The following is a 15,669-nucleotide window of genomic DNA, read 5'->3' as shown; positions in this document are numbered from 1 at the left end:
GATATCGCAGCGGCTGCTACTGCTGCAATTGAGAAATGCTGGTCCCCTTTGGCTGGATCAGTGGGAAACTGTGTTTATGACATTCTGTCTGCCTTCACTACTGGCACTGTCGAATTTGATTCCGCTTGTTGCTCTGCTATTAACAACATGGCAGAAGAATGTGTTGCTAGTTTTCACAATCAAGAATTCGCTGATACCCTTAGCAACTACTGTTCCCCCCATTGAAAGGTAGTCTAATACATTAGGTGTGAGTTGTGCGATGAACTAAGCAAGGTAGCTTACTAGGGTTTAGTTACAAGTGCAAATAAATGAGATAATCCTAGTAAGTATGTAGTGCTAGTAGCAGCTAGTTGATTATGCTCTTCCCCGATTGATATTGTAAATCGTAGTTTCTTATCATTTCCGATCAAGAGAGAATAAATGTCTTTTCTTTAACAGGTGTCTAGTCCTTAATTACGCGAGTACATTTCTTGTTATGAGTAGTATATTTTGAACAGGCATGATCAAAACCAGTGAATAAACATAGCGAATTAGGTATGAATACTTGCCCAAATATCATGATCATGATGAATTTGACTTGTCCAAGCACACTGGAAAGCAGTATAAACTTTGCTGTTTGCAGAAGCTATGAAAATCAAAGACAGCAGCGCATAAGATGAACTCAAAATTAACAATGTAAATATAGGTCTTTACAATCACATTTATTAGCTTATATTTGAGGTGGTAAGTCTATATAAGCTTTTCTAAACATATTGTGCATACATTGCATCATTGTAATCTGATATGGATGTTTATAAATACCAATCAAAGCTTGTGTAAAATCAAGGGAGCACCATATTCGGGTTGAAGAGTAATTTTATTGACCGGTGCATGCTTATAGGACGGTGAAAGCTCAAAGGAGAACTTCTTTAATATCATGGTCATGGCTAGTTTTGCTTCCACTAAAGCAAAGTTTTGTCCAATGCAGATCCTCGGCCCTGCACCAAATGGGAAAAAGGCCGCAGCCTGATTATTTGTTGCCTTTGAAACACCTTCTGAGAATCTTTCAGGGTTGAACTCCTTTGCATCAGCGCCTTAAATATCATGATCTTGATGAATTTGATTTATGGGCAACACAATTTGCATTCCTGGCAGTAAGGTCATATCTGCCAATGTAATTTCCTCTGTTATCTGTCGAATTAGAGCAGCTATTGGTGGATATAATCTCAAAACCTCATACAGAATCATTGTCACCTGCAGCAAAAAAACAAACAAAGAAAGCGGATTTAGTTATGCCACAGTCTTTTAAATGCTAATTCTACCATTCCACCTCAATTAGCACGAAAACAAAGCACTTACAGTTTTCAGATGATTAAGATGGCCTATATCCGCTTTGCCATCCTCGAATACTTGAAGCACTTCTTGTCTAGCTCGATCTTGCCAATCCGGGTACATACTTAACAAGACCAACGTCCAGACAAGCAAAACTGAGGTAGTGTCTTGGCCAGCAAAATAGAACACCTTGCATTCTTCCATTACATCTTCAATGCTCATTCCAACAGTTTTATTTCCCTGTTCGACTTCTTTAGAGTTTGCTTCCAACATTCTTCCCAATAAATCGCACTTCTCTGGCAATTTCCTTCATCCTCTTGTTCCTCTTAGTTGGTATGAACCTGAACACAATGATTTGTGATTTCTTTCATTTCCTTCGGGTACAACCTTCTATAGAACTTAGACAATCAAATTTTACCATATCATATGATAAGTCTAGAATAAGACTTTACCTGAATCCAGGCAAGTAAACTGGTTGCACAGCCTTAAAGGCGTGGTCTGCTTGTTCCATTTGTAATTTAAATACCTTTTGTCCCTCTTGATAGCTACTACCAAATGCAGTACGTGAAATGACGTCGCTTGTTAATGTTTGAAGAGAAGGCCAAACATCTATCTCGCATGAATTTCTCTCCTCCCCTATCATTTCCATCCATTTTGTTGTCATCTCATAGCAACACAAATCAAATGCTGGTAGCATACCCTGCAGTATCAATAATAGTCATACCAGGTAAACTAGAGAAAAGCCGCAAAAACTTTATTCTTCTCTCAAATTCATACCATGAAATACATACTTAGCATTAGATTTTTATGATTTCGCAGCATGCACAATATTTGTGGCTACTTAAATCATTTACCTTCAACTTTTCAGCATGAAACGCAGGATTAAGAAGTCTTCTGTGTGTAGTCCACTCACTTCCGTCAATTGTTGGGAGGCCATGAATGAATAACTTAAACATCGGGTGTTCCTTTGTCTTTTGATATTTGAAATTCTTATTTAAAACTTCTTTTACCATTTCAGGGTTCATAATAACTACTCTTGGTGCTGGTCCAGCCCAGAAAAAGGTTCTTTTACCTGAAAAACATAGAAACCTCAAACACAGTCGAAAATCAAACAAAGTGATGAAGGAAGTAAAAGAGTTGCACAAATCTTGATTCTGAAATATCTGCAGACCACATCTGTCCTAGAATATACCTATACAAATACAAATATACCTATGGTAATAACTAATAACACTATAATACATTACTGCATCCCAAAGAAAATGCATACAGACAGTTCACCACTGATGAACCCAAATTGTTGCATTTGGGCCCGTGTGTTTCTGATTACTTTTGGATTCGGAGTTTGGGATTGACCCGATTTTCGAGAAAAAAACTCAGGATTTCACCCGGGTTGTCACATAGTAACATCTACAATTCAAACATTTATCTTTCGGTGCACAACAAACATAGTAACACCTACAATTCGACACTTATCACTAATCTTTCGGTGCACAACAACTAAAAAAGGATTTGACCCGAGTTGTCACATAGTAAAATCTACAATTCAGACACTTATCTTCCGGTGCACAACAATTAAAATTGTTGTAATCCATAGTAACTAGTTGTCAGCAGTAATTCGTTAAGAATTTACGTTTGACTCAATCAAAGACATTCAGATACAAGCACAAATTTGATTATTTGAATCCACAACTCAATTTATATCACATTAAAGTGACCATTTAAAATTAGTTTTATGATCCGAACACAAAATCTATAAATTCAAATTCAATATTATTGAAGCTACAAATTATCACACTCAATAAGTCGAGCCTAATCAAGTATATTGTAAACATCTAAACTCAAAATCGAGCGTAATTTGCTGGTAGCAAAAACATAAAGTAAAATTATAATCCAAACCGAATACAGAGCAAATGATAAAATCGTAAAAATTTGACGAGAAAAAGCTCATCGTGACTTAATGATCAAGTAGCTAGGTACGTACCATAGTTGCGAACGAGGTCGCAGAGAAAAGGGGTGGTGCGAGAAGGAACATCATGGGAGATGAGAACGGGGTTGGATCTTGTTGCCATTAACATAGACCCGTGATCTTTGCTATCTCCATACAGAAAGCGATACAAGTTGCCACGAAATCCTTGTTTTTTCAGGTGTTTTTCGAATTTTTTTGGCCTCAACCAGATCTAGCTGAAAACTCTCCATGCTAATGTAGTTAGGCCTGTCAATGGAGCGGAGCTCCGATCCGATCCGGGCCTTCTTAGCGGATCGGTGCTAGCTTGATTTTACACAAGCTATAATTGGTGCTTACAAATATCCAGATTGCCATGCATGATGCAAAGTATGCGAGATATATGTTTGATAAGAATTGCCACCTTTAATATATATATCATAAATATGATGTTGAAGACTTATATTATACTGCTAAGTTTGAGTTCATTTTATGAGTTGATGTCTTTGATTCTTATGATCACTCTGCACAAACAGCAATCCAGGAGGGGCTAATTTCTACTGGACCTGACAATTGTGTCGTGTCGTGTGTTTTCTTGTCGTGAATTATCATGTTTCGTGTACTTGAAGATAATCCATATTCGACCCATTTAATTCGTGTACCTAATCTCAAACTCATATCTGTTTCGTTTTATACGTGTTGTGTACTTTTTGTGTAGTTTTGTATACATCTATTATAGATATAATAATAAAATTAATTTAAATAAATTTCAAAAATACATTTTTATGCATTATTTTATGAAATATACATTAAATATTTATATTTGGCATTATTTGCATACAACTGTGTACAATCCTGCCTTGGCCATTGGCCAATGCATCTGTTCGTGTTCATCTCTCTAGGAACTTTTTTCAAGCGAACCTTCTTGGATTCTTTCATCAACTCCTGAGTAATGTGCATGTATAGGTTAGTCCTTCATATCCTTGCTAGAACAATAACGTTCCGAACTTTCATCTCCAAAGGCAGAGATAATCCACCGATTAATACCTTATACTCCGCATCATTATTAATGGTTGAGAATCCTAGATGAATGGCACTGACCAGACGATTTCCTAGTGGACTAATCAAGACTATATGCACTCGAGCTTCATCTCTATTGACCGCTCCATCCACATGCAAGTTCCACCAAGTATCATCATCCCCTGAACTTGGCTCCTTGAACGACAGATCAAACAACTTTGATACACCACCAAGCTCTCAAACTCAGAGCTTCTTGATTTTCTTAAGAGTCTTGGCTATAATGATGATGCCTCCAGAATTGGAGCTCTACAAAGATTCCAATTGAAGAAAGAATGGAGCTTGTACTTTATTTATTTGTAATTGTAAAAGGTAATCGATATTTATTCATCCAAACTGCTGTTTGTGCAGAGAATACGAATCACAGATAGTGGCATTAAAAATGTAATTTCAGCTACAAATTTGAATACTGGTCTTTAAAATCATGTTTATTTACTGGACATGGTAACTCCACTCCATATAAGCGTTATATAATTGGCTTGCTATTTTACATCACATCATGACAATCTAGATATTCATAAGTGCCAATTAAAGCTTGTGTAAAATCAAGCTAGCACCGTATTCTGGTTGGAGGGTAATTTTATTGACAGGTGCATGCTTATAGGATGGTGAAAGCTCAAAAGAGAACTTTCTTAATATCATGGCCATGGCTAGTTTTGCTTCCACTAAAGCAAAGTTTTGTCCAATGCAAATCCTAGGCCCAGCACCGAACGGGAAAAACGCAGCTACATGATTATTTGTGGCCTTTGAAATACCTTCTGAGAATCTTTCAGGATTAAACTCTTTAGCGTCAGCGCCCCAAATAACCTGATCACGATGAATTTGATTTATCGGCAATAAAATTTGCATTCCTGGTAGTAAGGTCATATCTCCCAATGTAATTTCCTTGTTTATCTGTCGAACTAGCCCAGATACTGGTGGATATAATCTCAAAACCTCGTACAAAATCATAGTCAACTGCGGTAAACAAAAAAGAAAAGGGATATAATTACTAACGAAAATTAGTCTGTTGGTAGTTCCCAACGGATCTGTAACGATTCGACTAATCAATGCTCTGCCAACCAATTCGCAATGAAATACCTACGCTTATTTACCAACGAGATGTTCCGTTAGGATATATAGCCACACAATGGAATAGTAACAAAAGACCAAGGAATTAGCAACAGACTAGCGACCAAAGCATCTGTTGTTAGGTTCATTGATATTCCGTTGGTAAATACTAACAGTTCCGTTAGTAATTGGTTATTAGTTTTAGATGACAATTAATATACGCTGCACGCGGATATTATGCTAGTCTCCTAGTTGACATGTGTGTAATGCTGAAGCCCAATGGGCTTTAGTTGATTAAATTGATATGGGTTGTAGAAAAAGTCCAATACTATAATGGACTTTGATATGTATTTTAATATTGAGTGATTGACACTTTGCACCCCTTATGTTTTGACGCTTTTTCGATTTGGTCTCAAACAATTTTTTTTGGCAGTATGCACCCCAAAATTTGAAAAGCGCTTCGCTTTGCACCCTTTTGACCAATCTCCGTTAATTGACCGTTAAAGTTAACAGATTTCAGGTTTTCACTTTGCACCCCACAATTTTAATTTTTTTTCATGAGTGTTTTGAAATATATTTTTTCCAAAATTAGACATTTTTTGGAACATCTTAATTTCTCTTGGGCTAGTTTTCTGTATACATTTAGTTTAATAATTGATCACATGATTATGTATATTCTTCCATTTGTTTGGGCACTAATATGTTCTATGCTGTTTTTAGTGGAACATGAAGTACTGGAGAGGGAGATTGAAAGGCTGCGGACCTTGTATCAACAGCAGCAACAGCAACCACACCAGCAGCCTCCTCCCAGCCATCAGCGTGCCAGAAGTCGGGATCTTGATTCTCAGTTTGCAAGCCTTTCCTTAAAACACAAGGACTCAAGTTCTGGTACTGATTCCGTTTCTGGTCCGTTGAACATCTAATCTCATATACATTGCTGGTGGTCGATTTGCTTGCCGAAGAACTTCTCTATGATGCTTTCATACCAATCACTGAAAGTCCAAAGTCATTTCTGTAGAGTTTGGCTTGAGAAAAGATCTTCCCAGGTGTATTCACCTGTTTTTACACCTTTCTGATTGGCCCTTATCATTTGGTTATTTATTCTACGTGGCCATCCTTGTTGATTTAGTAGCTCATATGCACCTGGTGATCCTGTTGGAAACTGTGACTCCGGCAGATAGCTCACCGGAGGTGAATACATGAAAGCTTCATCTGACTTTAAGCTCAGTCAAAACTCTGAGATTTTTTTTTGTTTCAGTTCTTCTGCTGAGATTTCAAGGAACTTTTAGGGTGCTCAAAAAGTTACATGCGTTATATATTACATAGTTTGTCAAAAAAAGAAGGAAAGATTACATGCGTTGCTTGCAATTCTCTTGTGTACATTAGCAAGTGTGTCTCATCAGCAGAAGCAAGAGGCTTGAGAACAACAATGTCGTTAATACCAGCTGGCAATAGTGTCTAATTTTGAAAAAAAATATTTCAAAAGTGTCTAATTTTGAAAAAATATATTTCAAAATACTCATGAAAAAAAATTAAAATTGTGGGGTGCAAAGTGAAAATATGAAATCTGTTAACTTTAACGGTCAATTAACAGTGAGTGGTCAAAGGGGTGCAAAACGAAGCGATTTTCAAACTTTAGGGTGCATACTGCCAAAAAAAATTGTTTGAGACCAAATCGAAAAAGCGCCTAAACATAAGGGGTGCAAAGTGTCAATCACTCTTTAATATTAAGTAATTTTCCTGAATTTATATATGTAACACGATTGTTAATATGCTCATTCTTAATTAGAAATTTTATATTACGTTCTTAACTAGAAATATTATATGTAAATTTTTTTAAAAAAAATTCGCTTTTTATTTAGTATGTGGATTTTGTAGTCAAATACGAGGTCAATTTACTTAGCCTTTAATCAAATACCTACCAGAAACACAAAACTATTTTTTAAACATTTATTTTCGACGTTCCACTGTATAGATATTATTGTAACGTGATAATACAAATTAAAAACATTTAAGAAATAGCCTTTTATTTGTTGTGGATTTTGTAGTCAAATGCAATTAAATTACTTAGCGTTTAATGAAAATCTTACCCGAAACATAAAACTATTTTTAAGAAAATCATTTTGGACGATCCAACTGTACCGATGTTATTATAACATGTTAATATTGATTAAAATAAATTTTAAAAAATATGTCTTTTATTTGGTGTGTGGAGTTTGTAGTCAAATGCGGTCAAATTACTTAGCCTTTAATCGAATATTACCCGAAACATGAAACTTTTCTTTTAAAAATCATTTTGAATGATCCAACTGTACGGATGTTATTGTAACGTGATAATATTGCTTAATTTTTTTTTAAAAAAAATTACCCTTTTATTTGGTGTCCGGATTTTGTAGTGCAATGTGGTCAAATTACGTAAACTTTAATCGAATACTTTCTCGAAACATGAAACTATTTTTTTAATAATAATTTTGGACGACCGTACGGATGTTATTCTAATGTGATAACATTGATTAATATTTTTTTAGAAAAAATATTAGCCTTCTATTTGTTGTGTGGATTTTGTAGTCAAATGTGGTCAAGTTGCTTAGTCTTATATCGAATACTTACCTCAAACATGAAATTATTTTTCTAAAAATTATTTTAGACGATCCAACCGTACGATTGTTATTGTAACGTGATAATATTGATTAATTTTTTTTTTAAAAAAAATTAGCCTTTAATTTGGTGTATGGATTTTGTAGTCAAACGTGGCTTAATTACTTAGTCTTTAATGGAATACTTATGACAAATATGAAACTAATTTTTTTTTAAAATGGTGTTTTATTTGATGTGTGGATTTTATTTTAATATAATATATTACTAAATCTAATAATTTTACATATAAATATGAATACTATTTTATGATAATTCTAAGTTATTTAAAATATTATAATAATAATTAAACAAAGAAAGTATCACTTTCTTTCCGTGAAAACATGAGCGGCAAAATTCCCACCAAAAACAAAAGTAGTACAATATTTACTTTTATCCCGAAAACACAATTCACTCCCTCCTACTTACTCTCTCTCTCTCTCCTCTCTACTCTGTCGATCTGACCTGCCTCTCCGCTCTCCGCTCTCACCTCTCCCGTCTCTACTCTAACATCTCCACTATGCGTTTTCACATCTCAGATAACTGAATAATCAGAATAGGGTTCATGGGTTTTCTACTAATTGTTACTATGTTGGACTATTGCCATCTAATTTTATTATTTCTACTGATTGGGTTTAATGTCTTTGTTTTGCAGGTGATTAGGGTTTTTCAATTGGGGCTTTCAATCAAGGTAAAGCATGTCACTGTGATTCCAATTTTAATTGATGTTGATTTGGTTTACATTCATGTATTCTTTGTGGATTATTTAGATTTTGTTTTATGTGGAGAGAGAGACGGGAACAGAGAGGGAAAGAGGGTGTGGGTTATAGCTAGGGAGAGAACTGAGAGATGGAGAGAAGAAAGAATAGATAAATTGAGAGATGGACAAAGGAAGAAAGAGTTACAGAGATAGAGAGAGGGGAAGATAGAAAAAGAGTTAATTGGGTCTGAATTTGTTGTTGAAAACAAATCTCTTAATTTAAGATTTGTTGATAAAGTAATAGGCTTAAGGCTGCTGAGATAGCATTCTAGGTTTCACTACATTCTTACATTCTATATCATAATGCTGTTAAACTGCTTTTTAGCAAGTACTTGAGTTTTTGGTAGCCACATATATGATTATCTAAGTTTTAATTTATTCATGAGTGGATGACAAAGTACCAATTCATGTGTGAAAAAAAAAACACAAGATCCATGACTGGATTTGTCTTGACCCCGCTTGTAGGATTCTGGCAAATCACACCCTCTAATGAGTTCTGAACATATGGACCTCTCAAGCAGGACTTAACCTCTCATGCCGGCCCCGTGAATCTTGTTGTATGTAACTAGTTACTCAAATTGCTTCCACATATCTATCAATGATCGCTTCCAACTTAAACTCTAATGATTTTTATTATTTTTCGTATATTTGATTAACAATAAGTGCAGAAATGGATATTATGATTACATGTAGAAATAGCAGAATCCTTACTTTTTGCTCAGGTGGGCACCTGAGGTAAAGCCTATTAATTTGAAATAATTTAATAGCTAAAACTTGTTCTAGTTTTCATGTGGATTTTCATGTGGACATGCGTATGTGTTTTCTCAGGATTTACTTGTACTTGCCTAGATTCTGAATTAGCGGGATGAAAAAAATTATTGCATCTGCTTGCTTTGGAAAGAGTCTAGTTTATCAAGTACAGTTGTGTTGGCGAGTACTCGAGAGAGCAATGATTTGTACAAGGAAAAGATGTAGAATGGTGTTATAAAGCTCCGTGATCAGCAGGTTTGTAAGTTGTAGATGTAACCGATTGATTTGTGATGGAAATTTCTTTTTAAAATGGCTTTAGACAATTGTCTGCTTGTTTACCATTCTTAAACAATTGTCATTAACTCTTAGGCTGAAGGGTAATTGTGCTCCTGTGTATGGTCAAATGAATGAACCACCTGATCTGATGCTCTGGTTGGATTTACTAAGCTAACAGTAGCTGAGCACTTCCGAGATGCTGAGGGGCAAGATGTCCTTTTATTAGTTGACAACGATAAGCTGCTCAATCTGGACATCAAATACAAGCTCAATCTGGGCAGCATCTTTTTGAATATCCACATTTTGAATATGTATTAAATAATGAAATTTTAGAATCATTATAAATTTGTTGTTTCTATTTATTTATTTTTCACAGAAATATCTTAAGATGTATAGGTCTTGGGAAAAAATATATTTGTGTTGTTTATACTAGAAATAATTTAAATTCTCTTGGTAAAGTGATGAGAATTTGGTAGTAATATGGTTGGAAAAGTTATAGTAACATGTCTATAGCATTTCTTTTACTAAATGTACCAACAGAATTTCTTTAGCACCTCTGTTATTAAATTGTTATCAAATGTACCAACAGAATTTTTGTTACTAGATGTACCAACAGAATTTTGTTGGGAAAATGTCGTTAACAATACCAACCAAAAAATTCCGTTGGCATGCTCGTTATAACATTGTTGTTGTAAGAAATCAGAAATCTGTTACTAGTGTGTCGGTATTCCGTTAGTAAATTTAGTAACGAATTTGTTCTGTTAGCATGAACTTCCCGACGGGCTATATGCCAACAGATTATTTTCATTATCATTCCGTTGGCAAGGTGATTTGCCAACGGAAATCCCTGTCATGCCAACAGAAATTTCTGTTATTAAAAATGAATTTTCTTGTAGTGGATACACCACCAAGCTCTCAAACTCAGAGCTTCTTGATTTTCTTAAGAGTCTTGGCTATAATGATGATGCCTCCAGAATTGGAGCTCTACAAAGATTCCAATTGAAGAAAGAATGGAGCTTGTACTTTATTTATTTGTAATTGTAAAAGGTAATCGATATTTATTCATCCAAACTGCTGTTTGTGCAGAGAATACGAATCACAGATAGTGGCATTAAAAATGTAATTTCAGCTACAAATTTGAATACTGGTCTTTAAAATCATGTTTATTTACTGGACATGGTAACTCCACTCCATATAAGCGTTATATAATTGGCTTGCTATTTTACATCACATCATGACAATCTAGATATTCATAAGTGCCAATTAAAGCTTGTGTAAAATCAAGCTAGCACCGTATTCTGGTTGGAGGGTAATTTTATTGACAGGTGCATGCTTATAGGATGGTGAAAGCTCAAAAGAGAACTTTCTTAATATCATGGCCATGGCTAGTTTTGCTTCCACTAAAGCAAAGTTTTGTCCAATGCAAATCCTAGGCCCAGCACCGAACGGGAAAAACGCAGCTACATGATTATTTGTGGCCTTTGAAATACCTTCTGAGAATCTTTCAGGATTAAACTCTTTAGCGTCAGCGCCCCAAATAACCTGATCACGATGAATTTGATTTATCGGCAATAAAATTTGCATTCCTGGTAGTAAGGTCATATCTCCCAATGTAATTTCCTTGTTTATCTGTCGAACTAGCCCAGATACTGGTGGATATAATCTCAAAACCTCGTACAAAATCATAGTCAACTGCGGTAAACAAAAAAGAAAAGGGATATAATTACTACACCATAAAAGTCTTTTACGCGCTTTAAGTTGCATGAAACATAAAGCACACTTACAGTTTTCAGATGATTAAGATGACTCATATCAGCTTTGCCATCCCCAATTATTTGCAGTACCTCTTGTCTAGCCAGATCTTGCCAACCCGGGTACAAACTTAATAAGACCATTGTCCACACAAGCAAAGTTGAGGTGGTCTCTTGGCCAGCAAAATAGAACACCTTGCATTCCTCAATTACATCTTCAATACTCATTCCAACAATTCTGTTTCCCTGTCTCACTTCTTTAGAGTTTGCTTCCAACAATATTCCCAACAAGTCTGTTGTGCTATCCTCTCCTGCTTTCATGGCCTTCATCTTTTTTTCAATAATACCTCCTAGTACAAATCGTACTTCTTTGTCTATTTCCTTCATCCTCTTGTTCCTCTTAGTTGGTAAATACCTGAACAGAAAATTGGTGACTTCTTGATTCGTTTCCTTTGTGTATATTTTTTCATAGATTTCAGACAATCAAATTTTACAATATTACTAATAAGTACTTATATAATGAAACTTTACCTCAATCCAGGGAGGTAAACTGATTGCACAGCCTTAAATCCGTGGTCAGCTTGTTCTGTTTGTAATTCAAATACCTTCTGTCCCTCTTGATAGCTACTCCCGAATGCAGTACGTGAAATGACGTCACTCGTTAATGTTTGAAGCGACGGCCAAACATCTATCTCACATGAATTTCTCCCTTCCCCTATCATTTCTATCCATTTTACCGTCATCTCATAGCAAGACAAATCAAATGCTGGTAACATTCCCTGAGAACACAAGAAAATTTATCAGATAATTAAAGCAGAGCATGCACAAACTCTGTTCTTTGTTTCATATCGTGCAATACATACTTTGCGCTGGAATTTTTATGACTATATGGCATGCAAAAATACTAGAAGTTAATTAAATCATTACCTTCAATTTTTCAGCATGGAAAGCAGGATTGAGAAGTCTTCTGTGTGTAGTCCACTTACTGCCATCAAGCGATGGAAGGCCTTCTACGAATATTTTAAAAATTGGGTGTATCTTAGGCTTTGGATATTTAAAATTATTATTCAAAACCTCTTTTATGGTTTCAGGATCCATAATCAATATCCTTGGCACTGGTCCAGCCCAGAAGAAGCTCCTTTTACCTGCAAACAAACATACTAAATGTTAGATACAGTCTGAATGACAAAACATTTTATTATGAACCTTGCAAATTTAGGGACTAGAAGGCGGGATTTTTTTGGCAACACAGCGACTCTCCATATCCCTTTGGAATACTCAGATTTTTGAGAATACTTGGTTTCATTTTGTCCGTTTTCATTCACCCCAACCCAATATAACATTAGATGTAGGCTTGTAGCTATCAATACATATATCTTTCAATGTTGAACAACTCACCAAGTTAAAATCACTTTCTGTGTAGTAAGAGTAAAGAGTGCATAAGTCAAAAGAAGTGTTTATTGTTTACAAGTGACAAGTTATTCATAAGTGAAAAATAACTTGTAATTTATATATATATATATATATATATATATATATATATATATATTTGACACAGTGTTCTAGAAATCCCCGATTTAACCGATAAATCCCCGATTAATCCTCTGCAAGGTCGGCCACCGATCCGATTTTTGAAATCCGATTAATCCCTATATATATTTCATAATCGAAGTATATGTGATAAATTATTAAAAATAAAATACTATATTACTTTAAATATATATAATTATAGTGTTTATGAATATAGTAAATATATTAGTTACTAAATAGCTAATATAATAATAACTAAATATTAAATAATATTTTAATATTAAAATAAACCCGATTTTAACTCCGATTAATCTTTCCGATTAATCCCCGATTTTCGATTAATCCTTGAATCAGTAGCTCAACCGATTATGTCCGATTCCCGATTTCTGTAACACTGATTTGACAGAGTAATTTATATGTTTGTTGAAATATTATTTACATCCTATCGGATATAGAAATTATTAATATAATAATTCATATTATAATTTATTTTTTAAAGTGGTTAATACATTTTCGTAAATCCAAATATTAAAAATAAAAATAAATCACTTAACATAACTAGGATTTTGAATTTTTCAAATTCTGGGTTATAAGGGGGAATTTGGCTTATCATCTTATGAGTAATTTACAAAAATGGCACGGTAAGCTTCTCCTAATTGATAAATCAAGAATAAGCTGGTAAAACAAGGATAGCCGAACAACGATATTATTTAGTCCAAAATCAACTAAACAACAAGCTGACATTCAATTAAGTTGAGTCTAATCAAACATGACGAATACAGAACAAAGAATAACTCGTAGATATCAGCATGTTGATATTCGTCAATATTCAACTCTTTGAATTAAAGTGATCTACGTACCGTATTCGCCGACGAGCTTGCATAGAAAGGGAGTGGTGCGAGAAGGAACATCATGGGAGATGGGAATGGGGTTGGATCTTGTCGCCATTAACATGGACATGTGTTCCTTGGTATCTCCATACAGAAAGCGATAAGAGTGGCCTTGAAAGCCTTGTTTCTTCAGGTGTTTTTCGAATTTTTTTGGCATGAACCAGACCCAGTTGAAAACTCCCCATGCTACTGTAGTAGCTGCAACCACTGCTATTGCTATTGCTATCTCTGAGAAGCTGGCCGCCACCTTTTTTACTCAAAAAGCAATCAGTTTTATTTTAATCAGAAAAAGAAAAAGAAACTTTAAATAAAAAGAAAAAGAAACTTTAAATAAAAATATAATATAGATATTATTATTCAGAAAAAGAAAAATTTAAAAATATTAATTTTAAATATATGATCAAAACTCCCAAAATAATGTGCAAAAAATAAAGATGCTTTATATAAAAGACCAGAGGGAGTATAAGTCTCAATTTGCTTTGGTTGATCGGAATGCCGAATGCGGGTTACTGGTCAATGTGCTTAATTAAAGTCAGTTGATTGAGTTAACTTTTTGTCAATTTTAATTTTTAATTATTTCCAAATTTGGTAGGAGATGCGCCCGTAGTCACTACACGCGGTGGCTTTTCTGGAATATTTCCAGATTCTAGTTTGGACGCATATAAGTTGGCGTTACATGCCGGTTCACCAACTACCATATTGTAGTGCAATTAGTACTCCCCCGACTCTAAATACTTTTACTGTTTGTACTTTTTACGTTTGCCAAACACACTTTTGATCGTTAATATCTTTCATTTTGTAGTAGTATTAAATATAAAAACTTCACCGTATTAAAGTACTCGTGTATACGAATCTAACAAGATCACTCATGACTATATTTAGTTTTATAGATTATATGTAAATTAGTAATTTGACTCATGTTATGAACAGTACCGACATTACAAACAGGAAAAGAAAAAAAGAAACGGAGGGAGAACAAGTGATAGTCGGGATCTGTTTTGTGGAACTTACACTTGAAAGTGGTCCCGACAATTGCGCATGTTCAGCAAAATTAAGAAATCCTACCTAGTGAATGGTGGTAATAGGACATGATGGTTTTTATTGGATTTCACCTAGATGATCTCAGAAATACATTATGTACGTCAGGTTTTACTTACGGTACTCCCTTTATTTTTAAATATTTGACGTTTGATTTTTTGGCATACAATTCTAAGAGTTTTGACTGCATACTTAGAATTATTATTTTTAAAATTTTCTTTTTCTAAATAAAAATATTAATTTTATACTTTAATTCACAAAAAGAAAATTTTAAGGATATTAATTCTAGTTATACAGTCAATGCATTTAAAAATGTGTGCACAAAAGACAAATGTCAAATATTTGAAAACATAGGGGTATTGTTTAACTCATATGATTGGTGCTTGAAGTGACTTCACAAGATATTTATGAAAATGATGATAATAAATTTCTTGAGGTGAGTTCAGAAGATTTAGTTGTCACTCTGGGAAAAAATATATACCTGCTTTTCTCACATTATTGGTCTTTAGAAGTAATGGTGTTAACAATATCTTTGTAGTCGATACAGATTTTTTTAGAGTTAAAATCATGTATGGGAAGAGAAAGGAGAATGGTTATTAGAGTCTCAAAGAAAGATGAGCTCAGATCACGCTGCAATTTTACTCAGTCAAGGACGTA

General features: G+C 34.4%; 2 protein-coding genes, 1 long non-coding RNA gene and 1 pseudogene across 4 annotated transcripts; 1 reads left to right on the top strand and 3 right to left on the bottom strand.

Annotated features, from left to right (window-relative positions):
• Positions 1-783: 783 nt before the first annotated feature.
• On the bottom strand, positions 784-2,370 carry LOC108213737 (cytochrome P450 72A397-like; annotated as a pseudogene).
• A 2,491-nt stretch (positions 2,371-4,861) lies between these two features.
• On the bottom strand, positions 4,862-6,584 carry LOC135151371 (cytochrome P450 72A397-like). Its single transcript, XM_064089783.1, has 3 exons — positions 6,440-6,584; positions 6,119-6,240; positions 4,862-5,290 (listed from the first exon to the last, which is right to left on the bottom strand). Exons 1-3 carry the CDS (start codon positions 6,582-6,584, stop codon positions 4,862-4,864), a joined length of 696 nt encoding a protein of 231 aa, XP_063945853.1.
• A 1,811-nt stretch (positions 6,585-8,395) lies between these two features.
• LOC108214487 (uncharacterized) lies at positions 8,396-10,251 on the top strand. Of its 2 annotated transcripts, none has more exons than XR_001805692.2 (5): positions 8,396-8,708; positions 9,243-9,334; positions 9,441-9,512; positions 9,606-9,782; positions 9,897-10,251. It is a non-coding gene; the product is annotated as an uncharacterized LOC108214487 (long non-coding RNA). The 2 variants fall into 2 exon arrangements; XR_001805691.2 differs by having other exon boundaries at positions 8,397-8,708; positions 9,446-9,512.
• A 697-nt stretch (positions 10,252-10,948) lies between these two features.
• Positions 10,949-14,164, bottom strand: LOC108214486 (cytochrome P450 72A397-like). The gene is made up of 5 exons (XM_017386497.2): positions 13,945-14,164; positions 12,482-12,699; positions 12,086-12,333; positions 11,588-11,969; positions 10,949-11,495 (listed from the first exon to the last, which is right to left on the bottom strand). The coding sequence occupies exons 1-5, from the start codon at positions 14,129-14,131 to the stop codon at positions 11,067-11,069; spliced, it is 1,464 nt and encodes a 487-aa protein (XP_017241986.2). The 5' UTR covers positions 14,132-14,164; the 3' UTR covers positions 10,949-11,066.
• Between the last annotated feature and the right edge of the window lie 1,505 nt (positions 14,165-15,669).

This window comes from Daucus carota, chromosome 3, assembly GCF_001625215.2.
Source record: "Daucus carota subsp. sativus chromosome 3, DH1 v3.0, whole genome shotgun sequence".
Classification (NCBI taxonomy): domain Eukaryota; kingdom Viridiplantae; phylum Streptophyta; class Magnoliopsida; order Apiales; family Apiaceae; genus Daucus; species Daucus carota.
The sequence above is the reverse complement of the archived record's forward strand: the minus strand, read 5'-3'. Positions and strand labels throughout refer to the sequence as shown.

Bases quoted from the DNA above. Each gene is read 5' to 3' on its own strand.
- LOC135151371 (XM_064089783.1), bottom strand. From the start codon at position 6,584: ATGTATTCACCTCCGGTGAGCTATCTGCCGGAGTCACAGTTTCCAACA. The intron at 6,241-6,439 runs GTGAATACACCT...TTTTAAGGAAAG, and splicing joins TCAGAAAGGTGTAAAAACAG to GCTTGCAAACTGAGAATCAA. The intron at 5,291-6,118 runs GTACTTCATGTT...TGTTTACCGCAG, and splicing joins CCTTTCAATCTCCCTCTCCA to TTGACTATGATTTTGTACGA.
- LOC108214486 (XM_017386497.2), bottom strand. From the start codon at position 14,131: ATGCCAAAAAAATTCGAAAAACACCTGAAGAAACAAGGCTTTCAAGGC. The intron at 12,334-12,481 runs GTAATGATTTAA...TTGTGTTCTCAG, and splicing joins TCCATGCTGAAAAATTGAAG to GGAATGTTACCAGCATTTGA. The intron at 11,496-11,587 runs GTAAGTGTGCTT...TGTTTACCGCAG, and splicing joins ATCTTAATCATCTGAAAACT to TTGACTATGATTTTGTACGA.